General features: G+C 42.1%; 1 protein-coding gene across 1 annotated transcript; it reads right to left on the minus strand.

Moving 5' to 3' along the window:
• Positions 1-7,294: 7,294 nt before the first annotated feature.
• Positions 7,295-13,809, minus strand: LOC147312400 (terminal nucleotidyltransferase 5A-like). Its single transcript, XM_086263729.1, has 2 exons — positions 12,692-13,809; positions 7,295-11,752 (listed from the first exon to the last, which is right to left on the minus strand). Exons 1-2 carry the CDS (start codon positions 13,115-13,117, stop codon positions 10,937-10,939), a joined length of 1,242 nt encoding a protein of 413 aa, XP_086119855.1. The 5' UTR covers positions 13,118-13,809; the 3' UTR covers positions 7,295-10,936.
• Between the last annotated feature and the right edge of the window lie 345 nt (positions 13,810-14,154).

Here is a 14,154-nt window from a genome sequence, read left to right on the forward strand (position 1 = left end):
GATTTTGGTCCTGTCTTGATTGTGGACAGACAGAAACACTCAAAGGTGGACCAAACTGTCGTGGAACAGTTCGTAGATTTTATTTGCAACCTGTGGGTTGAACAACAAAGTTGATTTAGCTGCAAATCTGGATTCAGAGCACATCCCAAGTGAGGCTTCCCAAGACATAGTACTGGGAAATGATGATTTCTTTGGAGTCTGAGACATATCCCTTGAAGAAAACTAAACTGACCAAAAAACAAAACCAACCTAGCCAGACGATAGGTTCATTTACGCCAAGTTCTAATGGTCGGTCCAAACATCCAAAGGTTGCTTGGCCTCCTTCAGTCAGTGCCCCCATTCTTCCGCAGGTCTGTTACCTACATCATAGTTAAGCTTGGAATAAGGAAAGAAAGAAAAGAGCACTGATACAGCATTGCCCTACAATGACATCAGAATCATCAATTTCACAATAAACTGAAGGCTTGGATCAGGCTGAACAAGTACAGGAGCAGAGGTGAATTTCTCCTTGAGACACTTAAAAGCTGCTTCTGAAGACCAAGTGACAATTTAGGCGAGTTTAAATAGAATTTTACTTCAATGAACCTCTTGGAGAAATGTGCAACCGCTGAGAACCTTTGTTTTTTTTTTGCACACGTCAGGACTGGGCTTAGATTTTCTCTGGATCGGTCTTCAGCTGCCCACCTTTCAGACCATAAGCAAATGACATATGTAATTCTTATTTTACAGCCGTTACACAACTTGTTTTCAACCAGACTCTGAAGTGCTCTTCTGATGTGCTCTTCTGATGTGCTGCCCGTGTCCCTCCGGGTACATGGAAAAAATCGAAATGTCATCCAAATATACAAATACAAAAAATGTAAATAATCCCTGACAGCATTATTTACTGGGCCTAAATAACTGCTGCAGCATTTGTTGGAGCAAAAGAGATCAGCAGATAATCATAGTGCCCAAGATCAGTTTTACATTCATCCACTTCTTAAATGTGCATCAGGTGATTTCCACTCCTAAGATCAAGTTAAGGAAAAATCTTAGCACTCCCCCACAGGTTGAAAAGCTGAACTGATTAGTTGTTAAAGGTATTTGTTTTATAGGGTTATGCTGTTTAGTCTCCAGTAGTCCGTGCATCAATGGAAAGTTTTATAATTTTTCTCTAAAAAAAAGCATGTCTGGCCTCTATTGGGAAAACTAGCCAATTATTTTCACTGATGCAGCAAAATCACCAATTTGTCTCACTCTCTCTGTCTCTTTAGTATCTCTGCGTTGCAAGGAATCAGTTTGTGTTTCACTGGAGTCCAAGTTATTTACACAACCAGGCATAAACACTTAAGATCAGGGATGAATCTGATTTAGTGCTTGAGCCAGCCAGCTGTTTGGCATCTGATGTCACGGGAAATTCTCTCAGTGGTTCGTTTGTTCGACAAATCTAAATTATTATTATTGTGTTGCCTAATAATCAAGGGGATCAAGTTTTGCTTATGGCTGGTATTCATAATCTCTAAAGGCAACATCGTCCCCAGATGTCTGACACTGAACGCTAGACATTCGTTCATGTTTTCGTGTAACACAAATACACAGACAGACAGGGCGAATGCACGAACACAGACACGTGTGCCCATACACACTCTTCTCGTCTTCATCCTGCTTTATCTCTCTTGTTCTCTTTCACACGCGCACGGACTCAAAAATCGTTGTTTCTCACAGTCTAGTCTGGCTGTTGTTTGATTTACTGGGTGACCTCTGACCCCAGCTGGGCTGAGCTGGATGGACTCTCGGCCCTGCTGCAGCTCCAACTGGTTCGTCTCCAACATGACCCTGCCAGACCTGCGTGCATGTGTGCGCCTGTGTTTGAATGCCTACACACACATCTTCATTTGTTTTCACGTCACTCCGTGGTCCCAAAACCTGCAACAGTTACACGCAGTTCCTTTCTTGAGTTCTGTATATTTTTAAAAAGTTGATGTACTACATATTTGTTTAAATTACTGCTTGTTTATATGTCTCAAATCTGCACCTGTGCTGCCTCCACATAACAGCTAAACTAAATAAAGTCGTCTTCATGTGTGACTTCTCATTCAATGAAAACCTCCTGTCAGCAGCGCAGCCACAATACCAGTGTTTTAGAAACTGCTAAGAGACCTTTTGGTCCTATTCATTTCCTGTTTTTGTGAAACCTAAATTAATTAAAGATGGCAACAGTAATTCGACTCAGTCTGACCTTTTCCTGTGAAAATACTCACACAAGAGGCTGAGAGCATAACAATGGGGAGAGACCGGTTCATTAAACCACTCCAGGGCCAAATAAAAGTCTTCTAAACCAATTAATTCAGTTAAACAACAGATAATTCATTTTAAAACCAGAAAACTAAAGAAAAAGACTTTGTTTCGGCTTTCATCCATGTTCGCACTTTAGCCCGATTCCTTTTCATACTGTTTTGAAACATTTAACGTGTCCGTTAAAAAAAGATCGTATTCATTTAGAAACATATGTCTTGAAGAGGCTCACTGTTTACTTGCCCTCAACATGACCTTCACTATAATGTGGCTAGCGCTAAGCTATACGCACTATATGAATTAGAGCCTGGAGAGCCTGAAAAGAAGAGTGTGGTGAGACATTTTATATCTACCTAGACTCTGAGTAATATCTAACTCTGTAGTAAACAAATCTGTCAGCGCTTGTCTGAACACATAAATCCACATGTATTTTTTTCTTTATGCTTCTTTGATGGCGCTTCTTTAACTCATAGATGTGGTATTTTTTGAACATAAGTCTAATCTTTGAAGGCAGCTCATAGCTTGGCGTTTTTGAACAGATGTGGGATTCCCGCTGCTCTCTCCTACTCATGCATCTTGAACTAATAAGGTCACCTTGGATTACAGCTTCTTAAAGGAACAGTTTGACATTGTGAAAATACATTTATTCACTTTCTTGCTTGATGTTAGAGGTGGAAAATATCTCCATTTTAATATCTGTATGTGAACTCTCATATAATAGCTCAACGCAGGACCAAGAGTGGAAGTTGAGAAACAGCTAGGCTCTGTTCAAGAAAAAAAAAAAAAAAAAAAAAACAGGAAAAAAAACCAAAAACTCTGAATTTTGTTGTTTAGAGACAAAGTCCATCCAGGCAGGAAATGATTCTGACTGCTAGTGAGAAAATTCAAAATGACTTTTTACTTAAGTAAGCATTATAATCCTACTCAAATAGGTTAATAGTGAGCTAGTTGCATCATAAAAATACACCAATTAGCCATAATATTATAACTACCTGTTTAATATTGTGTTGGTCCCTCTATTGCTGTTGCTGATCCATCGAGGCATGGACTCCACCATACCCCTGAAGGTGTGCTGTGGTATCTGGCACCAAGGTGTTAGCAACAGCTCCTTGAAGTCCTAAAAGCTGAGAGGTGAGGCCTTTCAGCCTTTTTGTGGGTTGGTCTTGTTTGTCCAGCACATCTCACAGATGCTTGATCAAATTTAGATCTGAGGAATTTGGAGGCCAAGTCAACACCTCAAATCTGAAATATCTTTGCTTTGTGGCAGGGTGCATTATCCCAGTGAACACAGTTTCCTTCTTCCCATGGTGGATACTGGTGCCAGGTGTTACCCAGCTAAGCGAACCACACGCACAAGGACATTCATGTAATCTAAAAGAAAACATGATTAATCAGACCAGGCCACCTTCTTCCATTGCTCTGTGGTCCAGTTGTGATCCTCACGTGCTCATTGTTTTCACTTTTGGCAGTGCAGAAGGGTAGGCACGCACTTCCTGACTGGAACAAACTGTGATGCATTGTGCATTCTTACACCTTTCTATCAGAACCAGCATCACCTCTTTAAGCAATTTGAGCTACAGTAGCTTGTCTATTGAATCAAACCACACAGACCAGCCTTTGCTCTCCACATGCACCAGTGAGCTCTGGGCACCCATGTCACTGATTCACCACTGTTCCTTCCTTGCACCACTTTTAATAGATACTGACCACTGCAGACCAGGAACAACCCAAAGCTGCTGCAGTTTTGGAGATGCTCTGATCCAGTCGTCTAGCCATCACAATTTGCCCCTTGTCAAACTCACCCAAAACCTTATGCTTGCAAATTTTTCCTGCTGATGTGTTAGTTGATGTGTTAAACACATCAACTTTGAGGACAAAACTTCATTTGCTCCTTAATAAATCTCACCCACTAACAGTTGCAATGATGAATATAATCAGTGCTATTTATTTCAACTGTCACTGCTCATATTGTTATACTTGATGCATATTTAGAGTGCCTGCAATAAACATACTCATTATGTCAAATGGTAATTTCTCAATTGTTGATTCATTGATGTGTATGCATGTCTTTATACTGCTTTTTATATTGCTAAGTAGCTTGATGTATAACAATGCAACCTATCTCCAAAATAATAAGCAACTAAATATTTCAAATAACTGGTACAGAGTACAAACTGAGGTATTTGCATCCAAAACATAGCTGTATAGAATCATAAGCTCATATAAAGTCGTAACATCATATAACCATTTAAATCAAATCAAATCAAATCAAATCAAAATTTATTTATATAGCACATATTAAAACAACAGTGTTGACCATAGTGCTTCACAGTCACTAAAAACATGAGACATTTAAAACAAACAATAAAAGAGGACAACAAACAATAGGTAACAACGCAACAAGCTAAAACAGCCAACTAGACAGAATCAAAAGCCAAAGTAAAAAAATAAGTTTTAAGACGTAATTTAAAAGACTGGATAGACTCGGCAGTGCGAATATGAACGGGGAGGTTATTCCAGAGTCTGGGTGCCATGGATGCAAAGGCCCGGTCGCCTCTCGACTTCATTCGAGTCCTAGGTTGTCCTAGGAGCCTGTGGTTGGACGATCTAAGTGCTCTGTTGGGATTGTATGAATGGAGTAAATCAGAAAGATAACTGGGCGCTAAATTATTCAAAATATTAAAAGTGAACAAAAGAATTTTAAAATCTATACGATATTTAACAGGGAGCCAATGTAATTTGGCTAAAATTGGAGTTATGTGTTCATGAATTCTCGTACCTGTTAAAAGACGCGCAGCTGCATTTTGAATTACCAAGTTACATTCTCCTATCCATTCAGTGGTGGTGGTGAGGGGGGTTTAAAAGTATTAGTAGTCATGTTCTGTGGCACCCCATGGCCCCCATCTAGACATGCCCCTGTTGTCACAAGCAAGTCAAATATGCCATATGCCAGTTTTTAAGGCTATTTTATTTAAGAGTGAGCCAGCTGTCAGAGTTTTTTTCTTTTCTTCTTATTTTAGTGTACAAACTCTTTTGTACACTGAAGAAACACATGGTACAGAAGGGTTGCTAACATAGTCATTTGACACAGCAAAATTGTAATTTTTAGTCAGCTAAAGGCATTGCTATTGTTTCAGTCCTTGCTTCCATAATGTATGACAGCTTCTGCTTTGTCTCTGTGAGGGCTGTAAAGTGGCTTCTAATATGTTCAGAGACAGCCAGGTCGGTGCTTTTAATGGTTTCTAGCCTTTATTAGAAGCTGTAGGAGGGACTTGCTTTCTGTTAGGAAATAACACAAGGGCAAGTATTCTCCAAACAGAGTCTAACAGCAATTTATGAACTAGTTATGACATTTTATCCCACCGGGTTGTTCAATAGTCACTAAATGCAATTCACTGATTTGTTTTCATGGGCACCGTTTGTAGTGCTTTTGAAGGGACCTGAGTTGAACTGTTTTTGCTTTCATTTTTAATTAACATTTCATGCATTCACAAAAAATGCTTTCAACTGGAATACAAGAAATGCTGCTATTAAAAAAGGGAAATTAATATCCATGCATAGAAACAAAGAGGTGGCATTTGGTTCCTATTTCATGCTCTGCAGTGAGACCGGCAGCTGTCACTTCATTTAAAATATCGTTGTAGAAGAAAAGACTATAAAGATCTGAATGACTCAATGTTTGATAGTTTCAAAAATAGTTCGTTTTTAGAGCATTTGTTTTCCTTACTGCAGTCTAACAGTGACTCCCTTCAAAAGAATTGCATGGCATACTTCCTATGCTCAGCCCACCTGTCAAGCTGCTCTGTTATAGCACGCTAGTAACACCCTTCCTAAGCTTACGGTGTTATTGGGTTCGCTATTTTCCTTGTTGTGCAACACAGTAAAGGCCTCAATCTGTTGTTTTCTTTAAGCCCGTTGATAAGGAAGTGGACTCCTTCTCTTTTCCTCTTTCAAGCGAGAGTGACCTAAAAGACGGGATGAGGCAGGTACGTGTTGCAGCACAATAGCCAGTAAATCTCTCCACAGCAGCCACACTAGAGCCCTGAGTGCATGGTTATGGAGGGAGGCTAATCAGCTTTTGGCAGATGGGCTAATGTCCTTACAGTGGCTGAGAGGGGGGCCTATATTTAGTGTCCACTCTCTCCCGCTTAACAGGGGATAACAGTGGCCCTGTTCTTCTTTCCATAGCTCATCCATTGCTGCTTAAATTCACCAAGAGACCAACTGAGGCAGAGATGAAGGGAAATGAGTGAACACAGAATTATCATAATAATAATAAACACCTAGAGTGAGAGCTGTAATCTCAAGTGACTCAAAATAGAAGAGTCAGTAGTTATGCACATCGAAATCTTTTCAAAAGCAGGCATGAAAGCAAAAGGAAAAGATAAAGAGGAGAAAACATAAGCAGAGTGCCAAGTAGAGAGACAGAAGAAAGGAAAAAGATGAAAGACAGAGTTGAGTAACGTTTTTTCCCCACTGTCAGCAGGGAAAGTGACATCTGGAGGCTGAAGCTTGCGGGCATTAGAGTGATGCAGACCTGGAGCCAATCCACTCAGCAAGTTACCATGTGTCCCTGGAGACCTGGGCTCTGCTGGTAGTAAGGTTTGTAAATTCGTGATACCTGCTTGCCGTTTCAGATTCACTTAAAGCTAATTAGCTTGGCAAACAGTGTGATGACGTTCATTGACGCTCATCTGTGACGTCTCACTGAGGGGAAATCCTTCACGTTCAGCTGTTACTTGCTGGCAACAAGAGTCATGCACTTGTGTGGATGTGCGGGCACTTCAGAGCATTGACCTAATGAGGACTTTTCTCTTAATGTCAAAACCTGGACACCAAATCCAAATGCCAGAGCCGTTTACCTCGGCTAAACTAAAGTTCAAGGTGGTGAAACGTCTAATAATCATCATGCAAAGTGCTACTGCGGCTGGTAGTGTTTGTGATAAGAAAGAAAAATCTTAAAACATCTTATGTCCAGTGGGCTCCTTTTGCTTTTAATTAAGAAATTGCTGCACTTGAACACAATCATCAGATGTTTATTTTCAGGTTCAAGCAGGATTGCTGTTGAAAACACTGAAAAACAATGAAACAATCTCTTTACAGCAACAGAAATCCACATGGAACAGCTCAGAGCAGAACGTACAATGAACATGTGTAAATGTAAATCTCAACCACTGTATTCACCAAAGCAGGTCTCCATCAGCCAAAACTAATACACAGAAAAGCACCTTTAAATTCAGTGACACAGCCTTGTCTGCTAATTCGTCTGAACACAAAGTGTACAAAAATAGAGATCGATAGAAAAATAGAAGATCTGACTTGTTTGAGAGGGAACATTCTGAGTGAAGTGCAGAATGCAGTTAAAAACTGGAAATGTACTCTGTCACTCCACAATTGTTATGAAAACTCTACTTTAAATCTCAGACGAAACGCTTTAATGCCTTTCAAATATCCGTGCATTTTCAGTTCTACTTATCTCATTATTTCCTCACTGAGACAAATTTCAGCAGCTGTTAACTGTGTTCTCCTCTGCTGGGCCCGAGCTCTGTTACGACACCCTTGCACACACAAACCAACTTCCACTCCTTTGACAAATTTAGAGCTTGTAGCTTGTAACACAATTGTTCCCTTTTTCTGTTACATGTTGTTTTATTTTAAAGCAGATACATTATGGCAAAATGCATTCGAACTGCATACAAAATTTCTTAATGCATTTGATAAAAAAAAAAATAAATTAAAAGTGTTTTAAATCTTTTACAATTTTCCAGTGTAATTTTTTGAAAACTGATCGCCCATGTTTCAAAACTTTCTGTTAAACATGTGTTTGTTACTCAAAGGTACCTTGTAGAGTTTGTTTGATTTTAGGAGCTCTAATAGAGCAAAATCTTTGGTTGTATCGTGCATGTGTATGAGAACATGCATACATGTGATGTCATGCATGAGGTCCAGGGCTGGCCATCTGGCAGAATGGGCACTTTTCCTGTAAGCCAATATAAGCATTTGCATTTGGGTGGACGCACCGGTTTTTCAACAACACGTCAGGAAAAATAGTCAGCTGGCCAAAATGGGTAGGAGTAAAAGGGAAGGCACTTGTGGAGAAAGCTGAAAGCCAAAACACAGATGCTAAGTTTGTCAAATTAAGGACCTGTGGGCCATAGTAGATGATTGTGGTGGCAGGTGCTGTGAGAAGAGGCCCAACAGCCGGACAGTAAACGAAATAAAAACTTGCAATAAGGAGAAGCTAATTTAATTCAGCGTTTTATATAGCACTAGTTGACTTGGCTTTACTTCAAGGCATTTTCATATTGCAAGAATGCACAAGAATCCCGCCGATCAGACAATCCTCTGCGAGCAATCACTTGGTGACAGTGGAAAAGAAGAACTCCCTTTTAACAGGAAGAGAACTCCAGATTTAATTTTCTCCCTGTTGAGCTAAAACCATCTTTAAATGTTGATAAGTTGTCTCAGTGGAAAGTTTTGGTTATTTTTTGTTAGCCAGCGTTTATCATTAACAGCGTTTTTAGGCAGTGAGCTTGCTGTTGCTCTTCTTGGAGCTGACTTTTCCTTGGCTTTACAGTTTATTGTCTACTTTCTCCCTCTCTCCCTCCCACACACAGGATGTCATTTGGGATTTTTTTAGGATTCACTGCAGAAAGTCGTGCATTTTTGCAGAGCCCCCTTTATGAAGTGTGCAGTTCCTCTCGCTTGTTCTTCATTCCCTTTTCCTCACTACAAACTTTTAGTGTTTTACGGGAGCATCACAGTTGATATACAGATTCAGAGGAACGCAAAGATGGGTAGAGAGTGACATGATTGTGGTGGGCCAGTTTAAGTGAAAGTGCTGGACCTGACCTATTTCTCACAGTTACGCCCTGATGAGATTGCTGCATCTGATTTCATGCCATGAACTCACTTCAGCTTTTTAGACCTTAGGGAAATAGTGTAAACAAAGAAAGAAACTCCACAGGGTGCCTTTAAGTAAGCTTGAGTGGTACATCTGAAAAATCTGTTCTTTTAATTTGCATTTCAGTTTGCATCTGGCAAAGTGTACAAAAACACATGAAAATGTGTTTTAATAAGACTGTATTTTGAAATGCACAATGGGCATACATTTCTTTCTGTCACATTTGACCCTGCACATGAAATAGGTTGCTATACACTCCTTCACCTTAATTTGCAACCCATCCATCCATCCGTCCGCTACCGCTTATCCTTTTCAGGGTCGCGGGGGGTGCTGGTGCCAATCCCAGCTGTCATAGGGCGAGAGGCGGACAGGTCAACAGTCTGTCGCAGGGCTAACACACAGGGACAGACAACCATTCGCGCTCACATTCACTCGCACATTCACACCTAATGGCAATTTGGATTTTCCAATTAACCTATCCCCTCAAGCTGCATGTCTTTGGACGGTGGGAGGAAGCCGGAGTACCCGGAGGGAACCCACGCAGACACGGGGAGAACATGCAAACTCCCCACAGAAAGACCCCGGCCTGATGTTGGAATTGAACTCAGGACCTTCTTGCTGTGCGGCAACAGTGCTAACCACCGTGCCACCGTGCTGCCCCCCTAATTTGCAACCCATCTCTCATTTTAAAATAACCATGCATTATATTTTTATAAGTATTTTTTAGACACTCTCGCCACCCACCTCCTACAGATGATGAGATTATGTTGGTACTTCCTCTTTGGTAATCAGGATGTGTACTTATCCAGCAGCACTGCTGATAAGAGCATAATCTTGAACCAAACACTGTTAAAAACATCAGGTGGTCCGATACCTCCCTCAGTGTTAGAGACCTTAGTCAGCATTGGTAAATTTTCTGACCATCAGTACATTCATAATCATTTTGAAAATGTCATGAGACAATTCAATACTACTCTAAGATAAAGAATGACAAAAAACAACTCTTCCCTTTAGGCTTTATCTAGGCACTTAAAAATGTATTCCTGTACAGAAATAAAGCATGCATTGTTTTGTTGTTGGGTTTTTTTTGTTGTTTGTTTTTTTGTTGTTTTTTTTTGTTGTTGTCAGAGTTCAGAAAGAAAAACTTGAGTAACAAAGCAGATCTTTGGGTTGTAAACAGTACTCACTTCCTTTTTTTGCAATTTTCTTTGAAAACAAAGTTCCAGTCTCCCACAAACTCAGTGCAGACGGTAAATATGTGAATGAAAACATCTTCTGCGTCCTTTGCTGCTCTTTGCTCTTTGTGGCCATTTGTGATCTCATGTTTTGGTTTGCAATGTGAAGAAGATGTGCTTATTACACATGTCAAAACCCACAACACACCAGAACACTATCCTATCCAGGCTATTTATGACTCAGAGCCTCAGCGACGGTTTGATCTAGCAAACCCTCGAACTGGCAGGCCAGCCCCACTCACTGGCATCTCTCCCTGTGTGCTCACCTCCTGCTGTGGCATCCTAACCCGGGGGGAAAAACATTTCTTTCTCTTGCTGCTTTGGTCCTGATTCCTTGTCTTCATTTTCTTGCCTTTCCTTGATTCTCTTCTTCCTTGCCCAATCTTATCTCTTGCTTTCCTTTTGTCCTTTCCACAAACTTCCGTTCTCAAGGAGGAGATTTAAAAAAAATCATCACTCCTCCCTTTTATGAGTGGGTGGGAGTCCCAGCACTTACACAGTGGTGCATGGACATAAAAAAGGTTTAGTTACAGGGCAACCAAGTGGCGTACATGGGGTGCTGCAAAGAAGCAAGGTACTGCTGAGGAGGAGAGGGTGGGCATGAGTAGACAGGCTGAACCTGTGCTACGTAATAGTTGCTGAAGTTGCCATCAGAGACATATGGAGCCGGCTGGTAGAAGCAGGTGACATTGGCAGCATTGGGTATGGCATTCTGCTGGACCAGAACCCGAAGGGCCAGCGACGAGATGAGGCTGAGTGTCTGACGCCTCTCGTGGCCCATCAGGCACACAGTGCTCTCTTGCACCACATTGTACAGCGTGGCAAGGTAGTCATACTTCCTGTCCTCCAGGTCTACAAAGTGGTTCTGCAGATAGGACTCCAGCTTTCTCCTCTGCTCACTCACATCAGGAAAGTCTATGAAGAATCGCGAGCACATGTAGCGCTGCAGCAGTTTCATCTCGGTGTCAGAAGCTGCACGGAAACCCCGAACCAGCAGGTGGCAGTACTTCAGCAAGCCCCCGCCGCGTATCTCCTCGGGGCTCCTCGTGCAGATGAGGCGCTTGCGCAGGTGATCGAGGGCGGTGGGGAAGTCACCATAGACACTTTCCCCAAGGATGGTGGGGTGGAAAGTTGCAGCCATTGGGTGCTCCGAGCACTCGTAAAAGAGGAGGAGCGAGTCCAGGCGGATCTGGAAAGAGTCCACGCTGAACTCAAACTGCCGGCGAAGAGAGTCCACAAACTTGAGCTCCACGTTCTTGCCACGGTTGTTGGACAGTGAGATGAGACTCCAGCGATCTGAGTCGTTACACACCTTCACCATCTTCTGCACATAAGCCTCCTACAAACAGACACAAAGTAAAACATGAAAAGTTTCTACACAATAGGAATCATGATCTTCAAGTAAATGTCATATTTTGCAGGCTTTAACCAGCACACTGAAATCATCAGTGAAAACTTAAAGACACTGTTGGAACAAAGAGAGTGGACAACAAGGGTTTTATACCCACTTTATATCCACACTAGAATTCTATATGCCCTCTACCTTTTTTATTTGTGTGTCATTAAGGGCTTACAAAAAGCACTGCATTATAAGATGAGTAACTAATTGTATATATCAGCTCAAATCATTCAAAAACTCGAGGACCTCCTTCAAACCCTCTCTCACAATCTCTCAACTCCTCCTCCTCCCCCATGTCCTTTTCACAGCTGTGGTAAAGTAAAGTTCTTGCAAAAAGTTTACCAAAAACTTCTTTTTCTGACCGTGACCTGCTCACCAGATGAACGACTGCATTCTGGGTCAGCAATGGAGATATAATGTGTTTTGACCATAGTTTGAGCAACAACTCCACATTAATGTGCACCTGATAAAAATCTCTGTCTGGCCTTTTACTCATCATGTTTTGCTGATCACATCTGTTGGTGGGCCATTAGTAGCCTGGGTAGTCCTTGGTATCCAGGTAACTGAGGGCCGACTGATTAATGTGGATCTGACTCCAATTGGATTAGACAGAATCCTCTTTGAACTGGAAACCAACCTTTTTACTATTTGTAGGCTTATATCTCTATGCTGCACTGACATATTCAGACTTATTAGAATTGGGTGCATTATTAAATCTAAAATGTATGCAATGACTGAGAAATTTTAACTAATTCTTCTTCATGTATAATTCAGGAATTGAGTAATTTTGAAGCTCTGCATTATATGCGCCAGTGCTTCACAGTTCTCATAAGAATCATAATTTGCTCCGTTTGTGAGTCACATTTCTTCATACACTACCTTTAAGGTCACTGGTGTGATCTTTTCTTTATTCACCCCCTCGGGCAAGAAGTCTAGAAGTGAGTCCAGCACTATATCTTTCACTATCTGAAACTCCATCTCCCCTTTCAGCTCGGCGCAAAATATTAAGTCCAGATCTTTCCATCCCAGACCGCTGTCCTCATGCAGGACGTAGCTGGCTGCCGATCCGTTTAACCGCACCTCCCGAACATGTATCCGCTTCTCCTCCATGCGGCTTCGGACCACCTTGACGATATCTCGTGGCTTCACCTCCAGGGTCGGGAAGCTCCATCGCCCGTGAATTGGGATGGAGCCCGTGAGGATGGTGTCCAGCCGATGCACTTGCTCCCAGTTGAGCACGCTGAGGTTGATGCTCTCTCCGTGCGAGTAGCTGTCAGCTGCAGCGCACTCAGCGCTCTCGATCATGTTGACAGGAGGTAGAGGAGGATGTAAACGGCAAAACTTTCTACTAACTCCGTCCGGAGCTGCGGCATTAGCCGGAGGCAGCGTTCTGTGGAAATGACCCTTAGGAGCGGAACTCTGTCACACCAACAAGACCGTGAACGACAAAACGTCTTTACGCATGACGAAGAGAACAGGTCGGGCGGCGTTGCCCCACTTCTTACATAAAGTCTGCTTCTCCAGACAAATTCAGTTCATGATCTTGTCAAGCTTTCGCTGGCAGACTGCGCGCTCCGATCCGTCTCCGTGTCTAACCTCTGGACAGCGGGTGTCAGCTGTGTCGGTTCTTTCTTTCCGTTTCAGCTTTTCGCGACGTCCCAGTAGTGCTCTGACGCAGCTATCTCAACCGAAAAATCCACTGGAGAAGTTTTACTTCTGTCTTCTTTGACTCGCTTTTTGTCTTTTTGATACGCACAGCTTATTGCGTATCAATGCTGAGCAACTTTACGCTCCGTTTTTTTTTTTTTTTTTTGTGTTTTGTTTTTACAATGCGCGTTTCCGATCCCCACCTACTTTTCAAAAGCGGTGAGCGACTGCTGTTTGTCTTTTACATTTTGGCCGTTTTGGAGCTCGCTGATACTGCGCGATGCACGGAGGTCCCACTCCACGGCTGCTGGAGAGGTTGTGAACAGATCATTTCCAGTCCGAGAAGCGATGGGGCGGCTCGGTTTGATTGACAGCCCACACCAACTAACACCACCCCCTCCACCCCCTCCGCTTCCCATGGTTAATTTCAGTGGCTTCAAGCTCGAATGCTGAGGCGTGTCTAAAGAAGAATAAAAACTTTTAAATTAAAGTTCTAGCCTTCAAAATCGGGGATTCGTATCCACAAACAGTCACTTTTACTCAAAATCCCATCATTCCGGAGATGCAGCCAGCCTACACTTGTCTTCCTGCAGAGGGGAACCCTGGTCTCACTGGTCCAGTATCAGCTCCCCCTGTTCAGTTTGACATAAATCTATGCACGTTATCAAAATCGGGTACTTAGAATTCTTTCCAAC

This window comes from Aulonocara sp. 'chitande type north' Nkhata Bay, linkage group LG15 (genome assembly GCF_057382095.1).
Source record: "Aulonocara sp. 'chitande type north' Nkhata Bay isolate Kocher_YH1m ecotype deep benthic linkage group LG15, A_spYH_male_GT1.1, whole genome shotgun sequence".
In the NCBI taxonomy this organism is placed as follows: Eukaryota; Metazoa; Chordata; class Actinopteri; order Cichliformes; family Cichlidae; genus Aulonocara; species Aulonocara sp. 'chitande type north' Nkhata Bay.